General features: G+C 32.3%; 2 protein-coding genes and 1 long non-coding RNA gene across 10 annotated transcripts in view; 2 read left to right on the top strand and 1 right to left on the bottom strand.

The window, feature by feature from the left end:
* The window catches only part of LOC124948844, a 434,489-nt gene that overhangs the window by 217,589 nt on the left and 198,804 nt on the right, over positions 1-18,096 (top strand). The window lies entirely within an intron of this gene.
* Positions 9,783-10,701, bottom strand: LOC124948847. The gene is made up of 4 exons (XM_047493083.1): positions 10,517-10,701; positions 10,366-10,422; positions 10,069-10,207; positions 9,783-9,948 (listed from the first exon to the last, which is right to left on the bottom strand). Exons 1-4 carry the CDS (start codon positions 10,592-10,594, stop codon positions 9,887-9,889), a joined length of 336 nt encoding a protein of 111 aa, XP_047349039.1. The 5' UTR covers positions 10,595-10,701; the 3' UTR covers positions 9,783-9,886.
* LOC124948851 overlaps positions 11,208-18,096 on the top strand; it is a 41,622-nt gene continuing 34,733 nt past the window's right edge. Inside the window, exon 1 of the long non-coding RNA XR_007100869.1 lies at positions 11,208-11,306. This is a non-coding gene — a long non-coding RNA (uncharacterized LOC124948851). The remainder of the gene's footprint in view (positions 11,307-18,096) is intronic.

Below are 18,096 nucleotides of genomic sequence, written 5' to 3'. Positions count from 1 at the left end.
CTTTGTGAAAAAATGTAATAGAACGTTCGCTTTGAACTTGGAAATGTTCACGCACGCGAGAATCTTATAATCGGACTAGTAGTATGGCACTTTTTCAAACGCCATTCTTTTCTCTATCGTTCTCTCTTTGCCCGCTCATTAAACATTGTTTTAGAAAAAGCTCTTGCCGCTCGACAGTAATCGCAGCGTATAAACTCTGTCCTTTTATATCGTCGACGTTAGTTAACCGTGGAAACCATGAACGACGAGGAACTCCATTACGATATGAGAAAGATAGAGAAAGGGACACTAAGTACTTAAATCATTCTCTCTATAGAATTATATTTTGTGATATAAATATATTAAACGATTGAAATCTTTCGTTAAATTTCATTTCTAATGGCTTTATCGTAGTTTATTGTTATTACATACGGAAAAATAAAAATCATTCTGATTACTTTGAACGTTAATAAAACAGATAAATATTATAGTAATTAGAAAATAATTATTCTCTATGTTTTCTATGTATATATATATATATATACGTATATAGAATGTTTTATATTTTTATTATATAGTCATAAAATTCAAGTTGAGCGAGTGGTTTAATCTCATGCTTCTTTTTCCTCCTTTTTTCTTTTCTTTTTTTTTTCTTTTGTCAACTACGAGAAGGAGAAGGACAACGGCATGAAAACGATAGAAACAATGTCCCTCGATCTTTTCTCTCTTTCTCTCTACTTGTCCCTTCCTTCTTTTCCCTTTCTTCTTTTATTCGCTCCCTCGGTAACTATATCGTTTTCTCGCTTAAGCACGCGAGAATGCGAACGACGACACAGCCCTCGTGTACAGGGTATTTCTCTCTCTCTCTCTCTCTCTCTCTCTCTCTTTCTCTCTCTCTTTCTCTCTTTTTATCACACACATACACTTTTTCCTACCACTTGAATCTATATATGTATATATAATATGCATGTATGCGTGGTAATATTACACATTTATGCAAGGAACTAAACGGATGCACATACTTATGTTCGCTATTAAAAATCATGGCTCTGCTGCAATCTTCCTATGCATACATTTTTAAGTTTTTTACAATTTCATTTTCTAGGTGCTACGATAAGTTAAGAAAGTATCATAAGTGGATTCCTCGTGACTTAATAAAATCATAAACGGTTGATTGTCACGCGGCAAGTTTCGTGATTAAAATTCATTCATATCTTAACGTGTTTAGATAATTCGAGAAACTTGTCATCGTTATCTCTCTCTCTCTCTCTCTCTCACTCTCTCTCTCTCTCTGTTGAGTACAGTATGGTAATGAAATTCTCTATAAAACTAAACGGAGTGGTTCAAGGTAATTATATTAATACTTTATGAGACGATGAAAGTTAAAGAAAAATTCGTATTAGAGATAAGTGTTATCACAACGATCCTTTTTCTTTTAATTCATACGAAATTTGTTAAATAAATTTTCATTTCATATCTCGCATGAAGTTTCGAAGATATTTAAGTTGCTAAAGTGCATAGTAATACACTATATTATATTTTACGATTGGTCGATAAAGGCAGACGTACGTTTATACTTACTCGCGTAGCCATTGCGATAAATCGTAAATAATATTTCTTATCACGAGAGAAAAAGTGAAAGAAAGTGCGAGAGAGAGAGAGAGAGAGAGAGAGAGAGAGAGAGAGAGATAATAAGATAGATACATAGATAGATACATAGATAGAGAAAGAGAGAGAAAGGGAGAGAAATTCTATGTGATCTAGGAGAAGGAGAGAAATGGAGAAAGGTCTGATCCTCGGCACGCACTTAAGCTTGCGCTTCAAGTATCCACCTCATGCTTTAGGTCGCCGCGGGATCGGCCCTCCTTTCTCCTCGATATAATGCTCACGAAATGGTCGTTTTAGTATGATATACGTATCACTTACGTGCCGCGATAATGAAAAGATTTGCCGGTTCCCGTTTATGACTTCCGCGATGGTCTAACGGTAATAGAAAAGATTTCATACTCATACTTTTTGTTCTTTCTATTTCCATTAAGATTCTTATTCTTTTTTTTCTCGGGATTTTATTTTAAATTAAAAAAAGTTTTTATTTTAACATGTAGAAATAGAGATAGATAGATAGATAGATAAAGAGAGAGAGAGAGAGAGAGAGAGAGAGAGAGAGAAAGAAAGAAAGAAAGAAAGAAAGAGGAAGATGCCCTCTTTTCTTTTTTTATCTTTTTTCTTTAAACATAATTTTTAAGTAATATTACGTGAGATTGTTAACAATATTTATTTAAATAAATTAATCGACTTGAACGTAGAAAATGTTTTGTTCCGAAAGAGAAATGCTTTTCTTGCGTCGGAACAAGAAAAAAGGAAAAAGGAAAAGATTTGTAGAAAAAATTTTGCTTGTATTACAAAGCATTAGACTATTTCGATAGATTATTATTATTTAGATTAGATGTAGATTAGATTTATAAAATTTATTTGAACTTATTAATTAAATTATATATAAAAATTTCCATTCTTAAGAGGTAAATGCCTTTTCTTCTTAAAAAGAAAAAAGAAAAAAAAGAAAGGAAAGATAAGAAAGAAAATGAAAAGATTTGCAGAAAATCGTCTGGTATTACAAGATCGTTGAACTGTTTCAAAGAAAGATTGTTGACAATAATTAATTAAAAACAATTAATAGAATTAAATGTATGAAAGAAGAACGGTGGAAGGTACTAGAATCCTTCTTCATCTTTCATCTCCTTTTCTTTCTCATCTTGGCGTTCCTCCTTGTCGTAACGAGCTCGACCTTTTTGAGAAGGAAAAAAGAATGGAATTCGTTGAATTTCCAGTACGGAATTTTTTAATACGCCTGTATAACCGTCGCGATGGTAACAGGGCTTCGGCAAAAAGAATAGCGTAATCCTGACTACGACGAAAAAGAAACGAAAGAGAGGGAAAGAGGGAGAGAGAGAGAGAGAGAGAGAGAGAGAGAGAGAGAGAGAGAGAGAGAGAGAGAGTTGAGTTTCGATAAAGAAGAACTTCCTTGGGAAATGTTTTTTTGACCAAGAGAACGCTCTTTTACAAACTTCTCGAAGAAATTTTTTTCTCTTTTATTGAGGGTGTACCGTACAGTGTCGTATTATGAACGGGAGAGTAATTTACGATGTTGGATTTTTAAGATTTATATATTATATATATATATATAATATTCAAATAGAAAAATTTTATCTGAAAACTATTTTATATAATATAAAAAGATTTACTTATCAAAGAAAATGCATAGATATTAAATTGAAAATAAAATATGTTAGTTTTTAGGATGTGTGTGTGTGTGTGTGTGTGTATATATATATATATATATATATATATATAATACTTTATTATGTGCAGTATACTTTTTATAAAAAGATCTAGTTTTTATTTATTAAATTTATTTCTTATATGCACTATAAAAAGATCTACTTATCAGCAAAAAATACGTAGGTATTATTTGAAAGGAAAATAAAAAAATGTACATATTATTTTTTTCTTTAACAGCAAAATATTATATTCATATCAATTTAAAAGAGATTTTCTTTACGGAATCGTTGAAAAAAATTCGATTGTTAATGATCAAGATTAAGAAGCAAATTATGTACGATGTTATTTATTGTGAATGATCGATCTTACTATTGGAAAAGTGGTTATCCTGGTTTGACATTTTTGTCGTAACTCGTATCTTCTGATCCTGAGAGAAAGAAGAAAATTTCGACATTAAAAGCTCGTCGTCGCTTTGGCTAATCTCTCTTTCTCTCTCTTTTTTCTTTCCCTTTTTGCGTTAGAATACGTGACGCCACATTTTTCTTCGGTCTATTTAAAGTAAACATAACATTCTGTACGAGATTTCGCGCGCGTAAAAACCATCGAGCATGAACGTCATTGATCCTTGTCGTCCTTTCACGTTTATCTTTTCTCTCTCGTCCTTTCTTTTTCTTCTTTTTTTTTTTTTTTATTTTTATTTATTACTACTATTATTATTATTTTGTTTTCTTTCTTTTTTCTCTCGATCCTCTACTTCGGCGCGTTCTTTGACTTTTTTCTTTTTTTTTCCTTATTTCTTTCTTTCTTTTATTCTTCCTCTCTCTCTTTTTCTTTTTTTTTTCTTTTCTTTTTATTTATTTTTGTCCCTCTACGCACGATTTCACGAGACGAGTCGAAATAAATTCTCTTCCTTTTTTTTTTTATTTCTTTTTTCGACAAAACGAAAGAAGAAAAGGAATGGAGGAAAGTATGTAACGAAAATAAAGCTCAGCAAGAAGGACACGATGGAATATTTGAGCAACGGGTACATTTTCTCGTTCATCGCTCACACGTAATATTCGTCTTGCTCCTTTTCTCGTACCGCAACGATACGAGAACTCTGTTCACTCGCGAACGACCTCATTCTAACTCCACACGCGTCCTTTCCTTCGAGCAATTTGCCGACTGAAAATCGTCTCCCCTTTTCTTCCCCCGGCCTACCCTCTATAACCTTTCTTCGATTTTCTTTCGTTGAATTATAATTTTATTTTCATCGATGTACTTTTGTTTTCTTTTTTTTTTTTTTTTTTTTTTATTCATGACAAAATTATCCCGACATGAGATCATCGAACGGTATATAAACAATTTTTTTTTTTTATTACTATTATTATTTTTAAACGAAGTATTTTTTTTTTTTTTTTCTTTTATTTTCTTTAAAGAAAAAGGAAAGTATTCGTGAAATTTATCGCTCTTATAATTAATCTTTTAATTTTTCTCTAATAAATCATAAAAGGAAGAAAATAAAAATGTACAAATGGTAATAATTAAGATTGAGAAAAGAAAAAAAGGACTTAAGGAAAAAAAAAAAGAAAAAAGATAGAAAAAAAGTAGAAAGACTATATCCTTCTTGAATTAATCACGTCTGCTTTGACATTTTAGATTATTAGCGAGAGGGTTAAGAGGTACGGGGAACATTAACTATGCTTTTAACAATAAGCCACGGGAGTCTGGAGATCATTGTGGTAACGTGCCATCAAGGAAGGCTTCTTCTTGCACTTATGCGGCCTGCCAACCCAGACGAGGCAACTTTTAGAAAGTAATTGCGCCTGAGCGTGCTCGACTTTGAGCCTCGAAGAGCTAGCCGATAATGGAATCTTGTCTTTCCGTTTCTTCTTTCCGTTTCTTCCATCTTTTCTCTTTTCTCTTGCGTTTAATGCAAGAAGAGGAAGGAAACAAAAAAAAAAAAAAGCGAAAACAAAAAAGACACTGAATTCATCGTAAACGGACTGACATCTTTATTTCGTCATTTGAATTCTCTCGCTTCTAAATATACGTAATAATATCCATGCACTTATTTATCAATCTCGATATCGGAGTTTCGAGTCTGCCAAGTCCGCAGATTAGTCTTTGATCGATGTCTCGAAGCAGAGATTAAACTTTGACCCAGTCTCGTCTGGCCTTTCTCAAAGTTACGAGCAAAGTTGAGTCTTGGTATATCTTCGAAAGGATTACAAATTCTAAATCGTTAACATACTTGACACGTAGAGTTACAACGTATCTTTAGAATATTATTTTATCGATTGATAATTATTATTATTATTATTATTATTATTACTATTATAATTATTATTATTATACTAAATTAATTAAGTATCTATCCGATATCAGATAATATAATGATACAATTTATTAATGGATGATTTGTTGTTGTTGTTCAAAGTGTTTTATTTATTCAAATTTTTACAATCGTACGATAAATAAACACGAAGAAATAACACGAATACGGAGAGATATGTAACAATTTTCGTCTTAAAGAAAATCTTCATCGAAAAGAGAATCCTTTATTTTGATCTTATTCCATTGATAGATTTTTTATAAAATACTCGCATAGATTCTATAAGATTTTATAAGATATGTACGTAGATGTGCTATAGAATATAATAGAGTATAATATATTAGAATTGTCAGTGAACGAATTTGTAACATAAAAAAATATTTTATTTATTCCAATTTTCACGTTTATTTAATTTAACAAATAGACATAAAAGATAATGAATTTATCGAAACTTCTATTTATTCGATTAATATTTTTATTAATTAATGGCAAATATTTTGTAAATTAAATGGTCAATATGTATGAATATTTATTAGTATTTATAATAAAATATCAATACATAAATGATCAGTATAAATAATTAATTGCCGGCGTTGAGTATGTGTTTATCATAAATATTGACCATTTGTTTAAAATACTGATGAATTATTACATTTATAAATATTTTATTATAATAAGAATATTGCATTTTCTTTTTTCATTTTTTTATATTAATAAATTTAATACTTATCAATTTATTAAAAATACCGATTAATAATCTTTAACAATAAATAACAGTGATAAAACATATCGAATCTTGGAAGGAAGAAAGAAAAGAAAAAAGAAAATATGCAAAGGAAAAAAGGATACACACAGATTACTGTTTTCGTCCAACGTAGCTCTTGAACTTTTTTTTTGTTAGTATTCGAATCTTTCAACTAATTTTAACGTTACTTTAAATATTATTTACAAGAAAAAAATAAAAGAGAAAAAAGAAAATAATTGCTAGCTATATAGAATACAAATTTATTGATAATTTTTATCTAAATTGTAAACCACTGAGTAACATACATACAGATATATATATATATATATATATATATATATATATATAAAATAAATATATATATAATATATATATGTATATAAATATATATATATATATATATATATAACATATGTCAGGATGATTTTCATATCAAAGAAAATTTTAATCAAAGGTCCCTTATTCTCTTCTGTTTATTTCATTGATAAATTTTTCGTTAGATAGTCGCACGTGCTAGTCGTAGAATATTTCATCAAGGTGGTTAGAACATTGGGGATGACGGACGCGCACTTAGTCGGACGTAATGTAGGTACATTATACGTTGCACGAAGGCAGTAACTGTCCCCGTATGTTAACCATTCTCCTCTACTCTAGTGTGCATCCTCGGATAGTCCTCCTCAGGGACATCGTCCTATCCAACGACGATGACGTCGGCTTTTCCGCGTTTATTCACAATATACATACGTGCATATACACAAGAACTGTTTCGAGTGGGCTGACTAAATGATTCTTCGTGTCCGCACATATTTCGCCGATTAATCGTTTGCGAACATTTTCAAACTGAGAAACTTATCAAAGCATTTATGCGTTTCCGCACCTCGCCAAGCAAAGTTTTCCATTTCTTTTCACTCATCATCTTTCTCTCTTTTTTTTCTTTTTTAAGTTTCTTCACTCGGTTGATTTCTCTTTCCTTCTCTTTCTCTTTCTTTCACTCTGTCTCTCTCTCTCTCTCTCTCTTTCTCTTTCTCTCTTTCTCTCTTTCTCTCTTTCTCTTTCTTTCACTTTTCTCTTTTTTTCTCAAAGAAGACGAGGATGATGAAGGCTTTTAACGATCGTTCTCCACTTTCAACCAGCACGTACACCAGACGAGTTCCTTCTCGTTCTCGAGAAGAGAACGCATTTCCTTCGAGAGTTCTCCCAGAAGAATTCTCTCTTCTCACTTTCTCTCTTTCTTTCTTTTTTTTTTCTTTCCTTCCCTTCTTTCTTCCATTCTTTCTTTCTTTCTTTATTTATTTATTTCTGTCTTTCTTCCTTTCTTTCTTTCTTTCTCTCTTTCTTCCTTCTTTTCTTTCTTTCCTTTCTTTCTTTTCTTCCTTCCTTCTTTCTTTCTTTTTCTCGTCTCTTCTCTGGTTTCTCTTTCATTACTAATTTCGTCTAAAAAGCGAAAATGATTCTGTTCTATTTAATGTTTTGTCTGAATGTTATTTTTTTCTTTTTTTGTCTCTCTGTCTCTTTCTCTCTTTCTCACCTCTTCTCTTTATTAAAATATTGTATTTCTATTACTTTTTGTTTTGTTCGATATTAACGGATCGATAAAAATTCGTTTCATGACTCTTATTTATAAGGAAAAAATATTTCTTCTTTAGTTTTCACGTCATCGACTAAAAATTTAAGTAAAAATTTATCATCGCAATCCGATATTTACGACTATGTCAAATAAGATTCGAAATTTTCTTTTGATTGTTTAATAATGACGACATTTATTATTCTTTTGAAGAAAATTTTTAAAATCGAAGTGCAAGTACCAGGCGTTCTCTCTTGGACAAATGTCCTGTTAACAGTCCCGTTCTCTCTTTCTCTCTATCTCTCTCTCTCTCTCTCTCTCTCTCTCTCTCTCTCTTTTTCTCACTTTCTTTCTAATTATGACTGACCCTTTAAACATCTTGAAGTTCGCCATCTGTTCGACATACGTCTTAGAAAAATATTCGCGTACTCTTCTCTCACTACTTGTACCCATATTCGTCTCTCTCTTTCTCTCTTTCTCTTTGTCTTTCTCTCTCCCTCTCTCTCTCTCTCTCTCTCTCTCTCTCTCGCGAAAGGAAGCAAAAATTAAATAAACCATCCGTAGAATGGAGAAGATGAAAAAACAAAAAGAAAAGAAAGAAAGAACAAAAAAAATGGATTTCGTCAGGAATCACTCGTCCAAATCTTTACGAAAGATATATTACGATCTTTACTGACGTCTTTTACTGCTTTAAATATTCACGTTACTTCCGTTTTCCCTTTCAAAAATATTTATTATCATATCACTTTTATGCTCTTTTGACGATCCGAACAAAAAAATTCTTTCCCTAGTTCGATATATTTTTAGTAATTTATTTATTTTCTTTGTTTTATTTTTTTCCCTTCTTTTCTTTATTTTTTTTTTTTTCTTTTTACCATTAATTGTCAGCATTTGTAATTTGACACGTAAAGACAATCGATGAGAAAAGATCGTTGATATTATTCTTTCATCGAGTCATCCAAATAAAAATAATGGTTTAATCTTTTTCTTTTGTTTTTTTTTCATACAATTAAACACTTAACATTTAATGATGAATTTAATAATAAATTAATACGGTTTGATTTAATACGATATGAATTATTAACAGAAAAGAAATAAAATGATTATTTACATTGTTTAATTTAAAAAAGAAAAAAAGTATTTGATTCTCGCGACGAGAATTTTATTAAAGGGTCACACACATACACGCGCACACATACACACACACACACATACACACACACACATACACCCTATGAACGTTCAACCGATAAAACGATACTTTCTCCTTCGCTTTTAGACTTTTTCAATTTGAAGCAATTAGCTACTAATTGATTTTAACTGTAAATCTGCGAATGGTGAAGCTTTTTTTTTCCTTTTTTTTTCTTCTACAAGGACAGAAGGTTTTAGTGTAAAGGGAGGGATTGCGGTTTTGAGCGAGAGTCAAGCAGAGTTTGCGGACGGAAGCAGTTGTTACCGATAAATTTCGTAGGAAGCCGAGCCCTTCTTCTTTCTCCCTCTCTCTCTCACTCTCTCTCTCTCTCTCATTCTCTCTCTCTCTCTCTCTCTCTCTCTCTCTCTCTTTCATTTGTTCCTCACGTTAATGAGACCGGATCGTAAGCGTACAACCATCTGTCACACTCCTACCGCACAATTTCCTTTGTGTTTTTCAAACTCCTTTTCCTTTCTTAACCTTTCGTAATGATTAATGTTTTTGAGCGTCACAAATTTGCGATGAAAGAAAAAAAAAAAGAAAAAAAAAGAAAAAAAGAAAAAGAAGAAGAAAATCATAGCTTTTGAACTTTTCCTTTGTTGGCATTCAAATCCTTCAACTAATTTTAACATTACTCAAAAGATTATTTATATGAAAAAGAAAAGAAGAAGAAAAGAAAAAAAGAAAAAACAAGAAAAAAATTGCTATCTACATAGAATAAAATTTTATTGATAATTTTTATATAAATCGTAAACCATCGAGTAAAGCACAGTCGTGTACATGATATCGATTTAAAAAAATCAGTTTAAAAAATCATATTTTCGTTTCTTGTTCGGTTTGATTCTCCAGCGAATTGATTTTCTTAATGACCTTGACTGAAAAAAAATTCGATATAGTGTAAAATATTTATTAATTATTCCTTTTTTCTTCTTTTTCTTTTTCTTTCTTTTCTTTTTTTTTTTTTTTTTTTTTTTAGAATGTGGTATTATATTTACCGCATCTCAAATATGCGATACAAATTTCGCCAGTATCACAATCTTCGTCCTTCCTACAAAATGCTTTTGCCTTGCTATCCCAAATTTCGCGTTTTCGTTTGTCCGGGATATGAAGGGATATTACCTCGGGTTCTCCAGACTGTATTTGTAAATTATTTTTTTTATCCGTTAAAAATTCGTCAATTCTATATACAATTTTGTTGTTTGTTTCCGAAACAAATTCGAATTTTGATATGTCTATCGAAAGACATCAAACGAAACGGATAATACACATATAAGTTGATGATAATTACTCACGGAGTCGTTGCTTTCGTCTTCCAAATGAATGACGTGTATCTCCGGTTCCTCCTGCGACTGAACGATCAAGGGGAATTAAAATTGTATCTTGATTCACGAATAATTTCCGAACTACGTGTTTTCCTGGCAATACCAATCGGTATCTTCGTACCTTTTCCTCAACGATGCATCTGGTAGTCATGGCGATATGAATTAATATTAAGAAGATGAAAACTTCGGTAGATCTCATTTTTCCTTTTCTTTTTTTCTTTTTTTGGTCGTCTTTCAAAGAAAAGAAGCAACAGAAATTAGAAGTAAAATAGTTCGTCGAAGTTGAAGTAAATGTGCTTCACGCGTTACTTATATATGCCACTTGAGACCACTAAAATTCGAAAACGAATTGAATGATTGAAATTGCATGATAACAGTCCTTTAAAAATTCTTCCTTTTTTTTTTTGCTTTATCTTTTTCAAGGAAATTGTTTTCAACGATAGTGCGTACTAATGGAGTTCTTTTTTCTTTTTCTTTTTGTGTTGGGTCGAAGATACATTTAATTACATAGCATGATCTCATTTGAGATATTTATTCGTTTTACCAAGGTTTCAGGAGAAGATATGAAGAATCCGTTTCTCTGTTTGTCTGTCTCTCTGTCTCTCTCTCTCTCTCTCTCTTTCTTCTATTTTCCATCCTATACAGACACTATACCAGATATATTGCAAATTGGTAGACATAAAACCGTCCGTCCGTCTGGGTTTTCACTTACTGGCTTGGACTCGTTTATCTAAATTGAAAAACGTAGTGACATCTCATAAAATCTATCGAGTTTTCTCAAATATCTTCCTTCTTTTCTTATCTTCGCTTAGTTTCTTCGAACGTTTCAACGTTCTTTTGAATTTTTACTTCTTAAAATTGTTTCTCGGAGTGAATACTATTTCTATTTTTTGCTCCTCTATGGTGAATAGGTACGTACATAAACAAAATTTTTCATTACTTTTTCGTTCTCGATTGAAGAAAATATTTATGGGATATTAATCGAAAAAAAGAAAAAAATAAAATCTGTTATTACTATCGATGATTAAAAAAGGGGCGAGGATTTCGTAGATAAACAAACAATTCAAAACACGTTGAATAACTCGTCGCAATACTATTTCTTTTTTTTTTTTTTTGCTCATATTGAATAGGTACATACGTAAAAAACCTTTTTGTTCTTTTTTTTCCTTTTTCGATCTCAAACGAAGAAAATATTTATCGGAGATTAATCTAAAAAGATAATATAATATGCGTTATTATTATAAAAATAAGTAGGAGGATTTCGTAGATAGATAAATAATTCAATACACGTCGAACAACTCATCACAAGAGATGACAAGCATAGTTAAAGTTCTCCTGTACTCTGTTGGGTATATTAGAAGGCAACATCCTTATAATTGTCTGCGCGAATACTGAGAATACGTGTACGATAGCTTGTTTGCATGCTCGTACTAAAGTTGTCGAAGCTGTTCTCGCAGATGGCTCGGAAATCCTTCGGCGGATAGTGTCGACGTGACCGGAGATCCTTTGTTCGCTTGATTATCGAACACCATGGAAAGTACTCATTAGGTTAGCAAATAGAGCTTGAATACTCGAGAACGTTAGAACGCGAGACCCCGAAGGTAACGATAAGTGTTCGCTCGTTAGGTTTACGATATATCCTTTGAGATATGCATAACTTCTCTGATTCTCTGACAGCCTTACTTTGTTCATTATAATTGCGACTAATTTGTTTGAAAATGTTTGTATTTCTTATTCGATCAAAATTAGTATGTTTTCCTTTTTTTCAATTTCGATTATTGCGTAAACGATTTAACTTGATTAAAATGATATTTACATTTTCATTTTCATTTTCATTTTCATTTTATTTTATTTTATTTTATTTTATTTTATTTTGTTATATATTATTTTACTATTTAATTTTATACTTATATTTTATACATTATTTTATTTTTAATAAAAAATGGAATTAAATTTCAACGTTCTTTGCTTTTGATGTTCTAATAATTAAATAATTAATCGATTCGATGGAACTTGAATATATATATATATATATATATATATGTTTCATACTTATATGATATTTAAAAAAATAGAGATCCCGATAAAAATATAATAGGGTCGCCATGTATCCTGAGGCTATTTATTCCTCGTTTAAAGATCAGGGTAGCTTATCGGATGACTTATTGTGCGTTCGATCTTACGACCCTTGTGTTCGATCTAAAATCGTTGAGAAAGTTGACTTGTGGTGATTCGAGTTACATGCGCTGGTACTTGACAAAGATGGAATAGAAGCGATGTAGAGGAGAAAGAAAGAGAGAAAGAAAGAGAGATAGTTTCGGTGTGTCCGCGGTTGACTTGGTTAATCCGTCTAATCTAGAAAGAATTTAACTGGTGAAGTGGTGCACGAAAAGGGTCAAACGATCCTTAACACAATACGTCGTCGACGTCTTCTTCTTCGTCTTCTTCGTCGTCCTCGCGCTAAATCGCGCGCTAAACGTTTGTCTTTGGTACGTGCAAAAATAAAACAAACTTAAAGCCTCAAAGAATTCGTTAAGATCGTTCGTCACTCGTGTATATTTAGATACACGAGACACTATGTATATATTCCCTTCGATCTTTTTCTTATTTCTTCGTTTTAATGTGAACGGGAATAAATTTTTACGTACCTTTTATCTTATATATTAAAAATTTCACGTACCTTATATATTAACGTAATTTTATTCATCGTTTAATTTTTCATTCATCGAAATGTTATAATCAAAAAGAAAGAAAAAGAAATAAAAGAAGGGAAGGGAAAAAAAATCATATCGCAGTGATCTTTTTTTAAAGATGCGTGTAATATGTAATATATACGTTTTAGTAGGGTACGAGAAGGGTCGTGGGAAAGTGCCATAATCGTGCCGATTATCTCCCCATTCGTAAAGATAAAGACCAGCATTTCAGGAGATATACCTATTCACTCGCGGAAGGACCAAATCGATCGGTGAAAAGACCGTAGATGTAATCTTATCGTTAGATTTAATGCGGGATCGAATAGTTATTAAAAGATCAACGACCTCTTCTATTTAACATCAGGATCAAATATTAAAGTGGTGATGATAGAACTTATTAGAAAATATCGTTCAGATTATCTTTAAAACTGATCTCATTTTACATCGTAGGTAAGTACCACCATAGTACACATACACACACACACACACACACATATACATATTGAAGAGAATAAAGTCCTCTTTACGAAATGATTCTTGTACCTATCTATTTCTTTCTTTCTTTTTTTCCTTTTTCTTTTTTCTGAAAAAGGCAAGGTCTTTTAGTTTTTATTTATATCCTCGTTAATGACGGACAGTACTTGACGTTACCCTTTGTTTAGAAAAACTTTGAGATAATGTATCTCGGAGAGTAGTAGTCGACAGGCTTTGTCACTTTTTGAAAACAAACATATTCCCCTACTCTTTTAGACCTTTCGAGACCCTCTATCTATCTTTCTATTTCTCTTTCTCACTCTCTCTCTCTCTCTCTCTCTCTTTCTTTCTTTCTCTTTTACCAAATATAGACTAATTTCGACAAGCATCCATCCCTACCTCCAAGAAGACCCAAGGGAGCAATAAGGGAGAGAAGACCGACGGAAAACGTTTGCCGGTGCTTTGCCATTGAATTCTATCCATTTATCCCAGACCGCAGTGCGGTACCGCAAAACTTGGAATTTTCCCACATGGCGCACGTGGCCGGCCATATCAGAAGCTATCTTTTCTCTCTTTCTTACTTACATCTCTCTCTCTCTCTCTCTCTCTCTCTCTCTCTGTTTCTGTTTCTATACCTCTCTTTTTCTTTCTCCCTTTCGACGCGATCGGTGTCACGCTAGCACGCGCAGAGAGGGTGCTTAAATAACCGTAAATTTTCGGCATCTTCCACTATTCTCTCTCTCTCTCTTTTTCTCCATTTTACCCTTATACAAACGGTCGTAGGCGTGCAAAATTAGCTTCATGATTCGTCGCACCTCTTGTTTCGAGTTTCACGCAGAGATTTCTCTTGTCTTACGTTGTTTCCTTAAGTTTCTATCCATTATTCGTTATTCGTTATTCGTTATTGAGAGAATTTTGGTACGATTTTTTTTTTTTTTCTTAATTTTTCTTCCCTCCCCAACGATTACAAGCGCTTATTTATTTATTTATTATTATAATTTTTTTTTTTTTATATATTTAAGAGAGAAAGAATTAAAGACAAATATATAAAGAAGGAAGAACGTTGTTTATATGTTTCAACGTATCGCGAAATCAGTACTTTTAAAAAATAACAGATATTATCATATTAGGTATATAAGAATGTTGATATAATTTAAATGTGTTAATTAAAGAATAAGTTGTATGATTAATTTTTGTTTTTTTTTTTTTATACGGAAGCGATTATTTAAGTTTTAAACTGATAGAAATTCATTATGTCTCTTCAATGATGCATATATACGTTTACATATAACTAATCAAAGATACAAATTTGTTAGATTTATAAAAAGGAAAAATGAAAAGGAAAAAGAACGGAACGATTTATTTATTTTATCGGTCTTTGCAATTTCTAAACTTCTATCTCGTCTCTAAAAACAAGATCGTACGAATGATTTACAATCGTTCGTATCATCTATCCGAAATCTCACGAATGGATCTGAACGAAAGTCAATGAACGATCACCGTCACGATCGTGGGCCTCGATGTTCTCTTGGCACGAGCTTCACTCGTAATATCCTGTACAGTATGAATTCTTATAGAGAGAAAGAAAGAGAGAGAGAGAGAGAGAAAAAGAGAGAGAAAGGACACGCCGATATAGTAGGAGGCTACACAGACAGACAGACAGACAGACAAACAAATAGACAAACAGATAAATAAACAGAGAAAGAGAGAGAGAGACTCTTTGTAACTAAAGCGAATTTTTTTAACGGAGTACAGAGAGAACGTCGGTGGTTGTTAGTCATCGTAGAAGATCGATTTTTTCGAATAGCCCGTAAGCACCGAAACATTTACCGTGTTCCGTCGAGTCTTTTGAATAACACCGGTGTACCTACTCGTGGATTCTCATAGATCACTGTATACACGTACGTACATACAAGTACTATAGTAATAGTGTATAGTGGGGTAAACTCGAAGGTACCATAAATATACGCGCGTATAACATGCTTGTAGAGAAGCGTGAGAGAGAAAGAGAATAAGAGAAAGAGAGAAAGAGAGAGAGAAAGAGAGAGAGAGAGATAGAGTTCGTGACTTAATCTGCAGGGGTATCTAGGCCGTGTTCGGTCGGTCGCGTTACGCTATTCGTGAATTTATGACTCGATTCGTGCTCTCCTTCCTCTCTCTCCCTCTCTCTCTCTTTCTAACATATATGTAGATATGTACATATATATATAGATGTATATATATATATATATATATATATATGTATGTATATATATATATGTAAACCCTTGCTTTGGTGGTTTCTATCTTTCTCCCTTTATCCTTCTCTTCTCTTCCGATATTAGCTACCTGTACCCTATAACGGCCGGTTACGTAACTCTATGGTAGATAGTATATCAAAACGATTTCCATTTGCGTAATTGCACGTTCCTTCTTCGAATCGAGCAGGTACGTTTCGAGTACTCACTCTCTCGCAGATCATTTTTCCCAAGCAGCACTTTATATTCTGCTTAAATAAACAGAATTTATCGTTTGCTTGTATCGCCTATATTTATGTCGTACTACTTTACGGTTACTTGTTATTTAAGATACGTTTGTGTAAATATTACCTTCTCGGGAGTTAACTTCCGTTGTAAAATCGTTTTGTAAAGTTTATATATGCTAGTTCAAAAGAAAGAGAGAGGGAGAGAGATGGAGAGGGAGAGGAAGAAGGAGAGGGAGAGTGAGAGAGTAACTTTATCTCCCTTTATCGTACTAGATGATGTGATAAACGATAGACGAGAACTTGGAGAACTTTGAATCTCGATCATTATATGAAATTAAATAACGTTTTTCCAAAATATTCGAGTCAATTCGTAGATAAGAAACTTTATGTAAACAGGTATGAAACTTTTATTCGTTGTTAGTACATCATTTCTTTTTATTCCAAAATTTAAATATATATATATATATATGTGTGTGTGTGTGTGTTTGTGTGTGTATGTAATTCATTTAATTTATATACTTAAACATGAAAATAGTGGATATCGTTTAGACGAATTTGAAGATATTTTCGAATCGATTTTCTGAAAAATAAAAAATAATCGATATGAGAATTCGATGAAAGGAAAGCTTTCCGGAGATTTTCTCGCTTAGAAATTCTTCGGCGAAGATTTTTCTTCGATACCGTAGACGGGGATTTTCGTCGCCTTAAGGTAGGCAAGCCTGAAAGCTGTGAGACTACTATACATATACATACATACGTACATACATACATATATATATATATATATATATATATATATATATTTATGTATATATATATGTATATATAGACAGTATTCTGTATATATACATATACATATATACATATACATATATATATATATATATATATACATATATATACGATGGTGTAAGGAGGGTACAGCTTAAGGATACCGTTTCCATCCTCTTCTTGTATAGTTAGAAAGAGACTACGATGATAATATAGGTAACGTGTATATAGAGTCATCCTGGTCGTTCTCGTTCTCGTTTTCGTTCTCGTTCTCATTCTCGTTCTCTGCTAGTATACGCAAAGGAAATCCTGGAAGCCATGGTGGTAACGTCACATCGCCGAGATTCCCCAAGTGGAGTATCGTGTTCGGATGTCTTTTCGCGGGTAGAGAATTTCCCGTCTTCGGAATTTTCGCGGCAACCTCTTCTTGTACTGAACGTTTCCGCACGTGTGCTTGCTCGCGTAACGCTAGCCGTAGAAAAGTAGAATATCCACCGCAAAACTCGAAACTTCTAAGATCATCTTACTATTTCTCTCTCTCTCTCTCTCTCTCTCTCTCTCTCTCTCTCATTTCTTCATAGTCTTCTTTTCAAAGGATTTCGAAGTTTTTCTTTACTGTTTCTTTTTTCTTTTTCTTTTTTCTTTTAAACCAAGAAGCATTCGATTTTTCATGTACGTTTCAGGATCTACGGATACTTCGTTTGGATTTAAAGAACGAAATAAAAGTTTCTACGTGCGTGTTTGTGTATGTATGTATGTATGTATGTTTTCTTATCGTATTATAAAAATACAAGAAAATAAATAAATGAAAATAAACCATCGTGAATAATATATACGTACCTACGATATATACGTGTATAATTGTATCGCAAATATTTCGTAAATATTCGTAAATATTTTAAAGATAGAATATATAAGAGAGAATAAAGACAATTTTAGTTCAGTTCAGTTCAGTTCAGTTCAGTTCAGTTCAGTTCAGTTCAGTTCAGTTCAGTTCAGTTCAGTACAGTTCAATTCAATGCAGTACAGTTCAGTTCGTTAAAAGCCTAGCCAAACAGAAATAGAAAGAGATATTCGTTATGCTTACGCTTTACTTTTAATGGAGTAATGATGATGTAAATACGTTTCACAAAGGTAGAGAGACAGAGAGAGAGAGAGAGAGAGAGAGAGAGAGATAAGTGACAAAAGGAGATAGAATGGCGCTGAATAAAACGTCTTAAAGGTCATCGATTCGAAACGACGAACCTGTCGAATAACTCGGTGGTAGTAAGACTTATCGTTACGTCGTAGAAACGATCC

The sequence above is a fragment of the Vespa velutina genome, chromosome 4 (assembly GCF_912470025.1).
Source record: "Vespa velutina chromosome 4, iVesVel2.1, whole genome shotgun sequence".
NCBI lineage: Eukaryota > Metazoa > Arthropoda > Insecta > Hymenoptera > Vespidae > Vespa > Vespa velutina.
The sequence above is the reverse complement of the archived record's forward strand: the minus strand, read 5'-3'. Positions and strand labels throughout refer to the sequence as shown.

Excerpts from the sequence above, each read along its gene's own strand:
- LOC124948847 (XM_047493083.1), bottom strand. The coding sequence starts at position 10,594 with ATGAGATCTACCGAAGTTTTCATCTTCTTAATATTAATTCATATCGCC. Across the intron at positions 10,423-10,516 it reads GATGCATCGTTGAGGAAAAG|TCGCAGGAGGAACCGGAGAT; the intron begins GTACGAAGATAC and ends TTGATCGTTCAG. Across the intron at positions 10,208-10,365 it reads AAGACGAAAGCAACGACTCC|TCTGGAGAACCCGAGGTAAT; the intron begins GTGAGTAATTAT and ends TTACAAATACAG.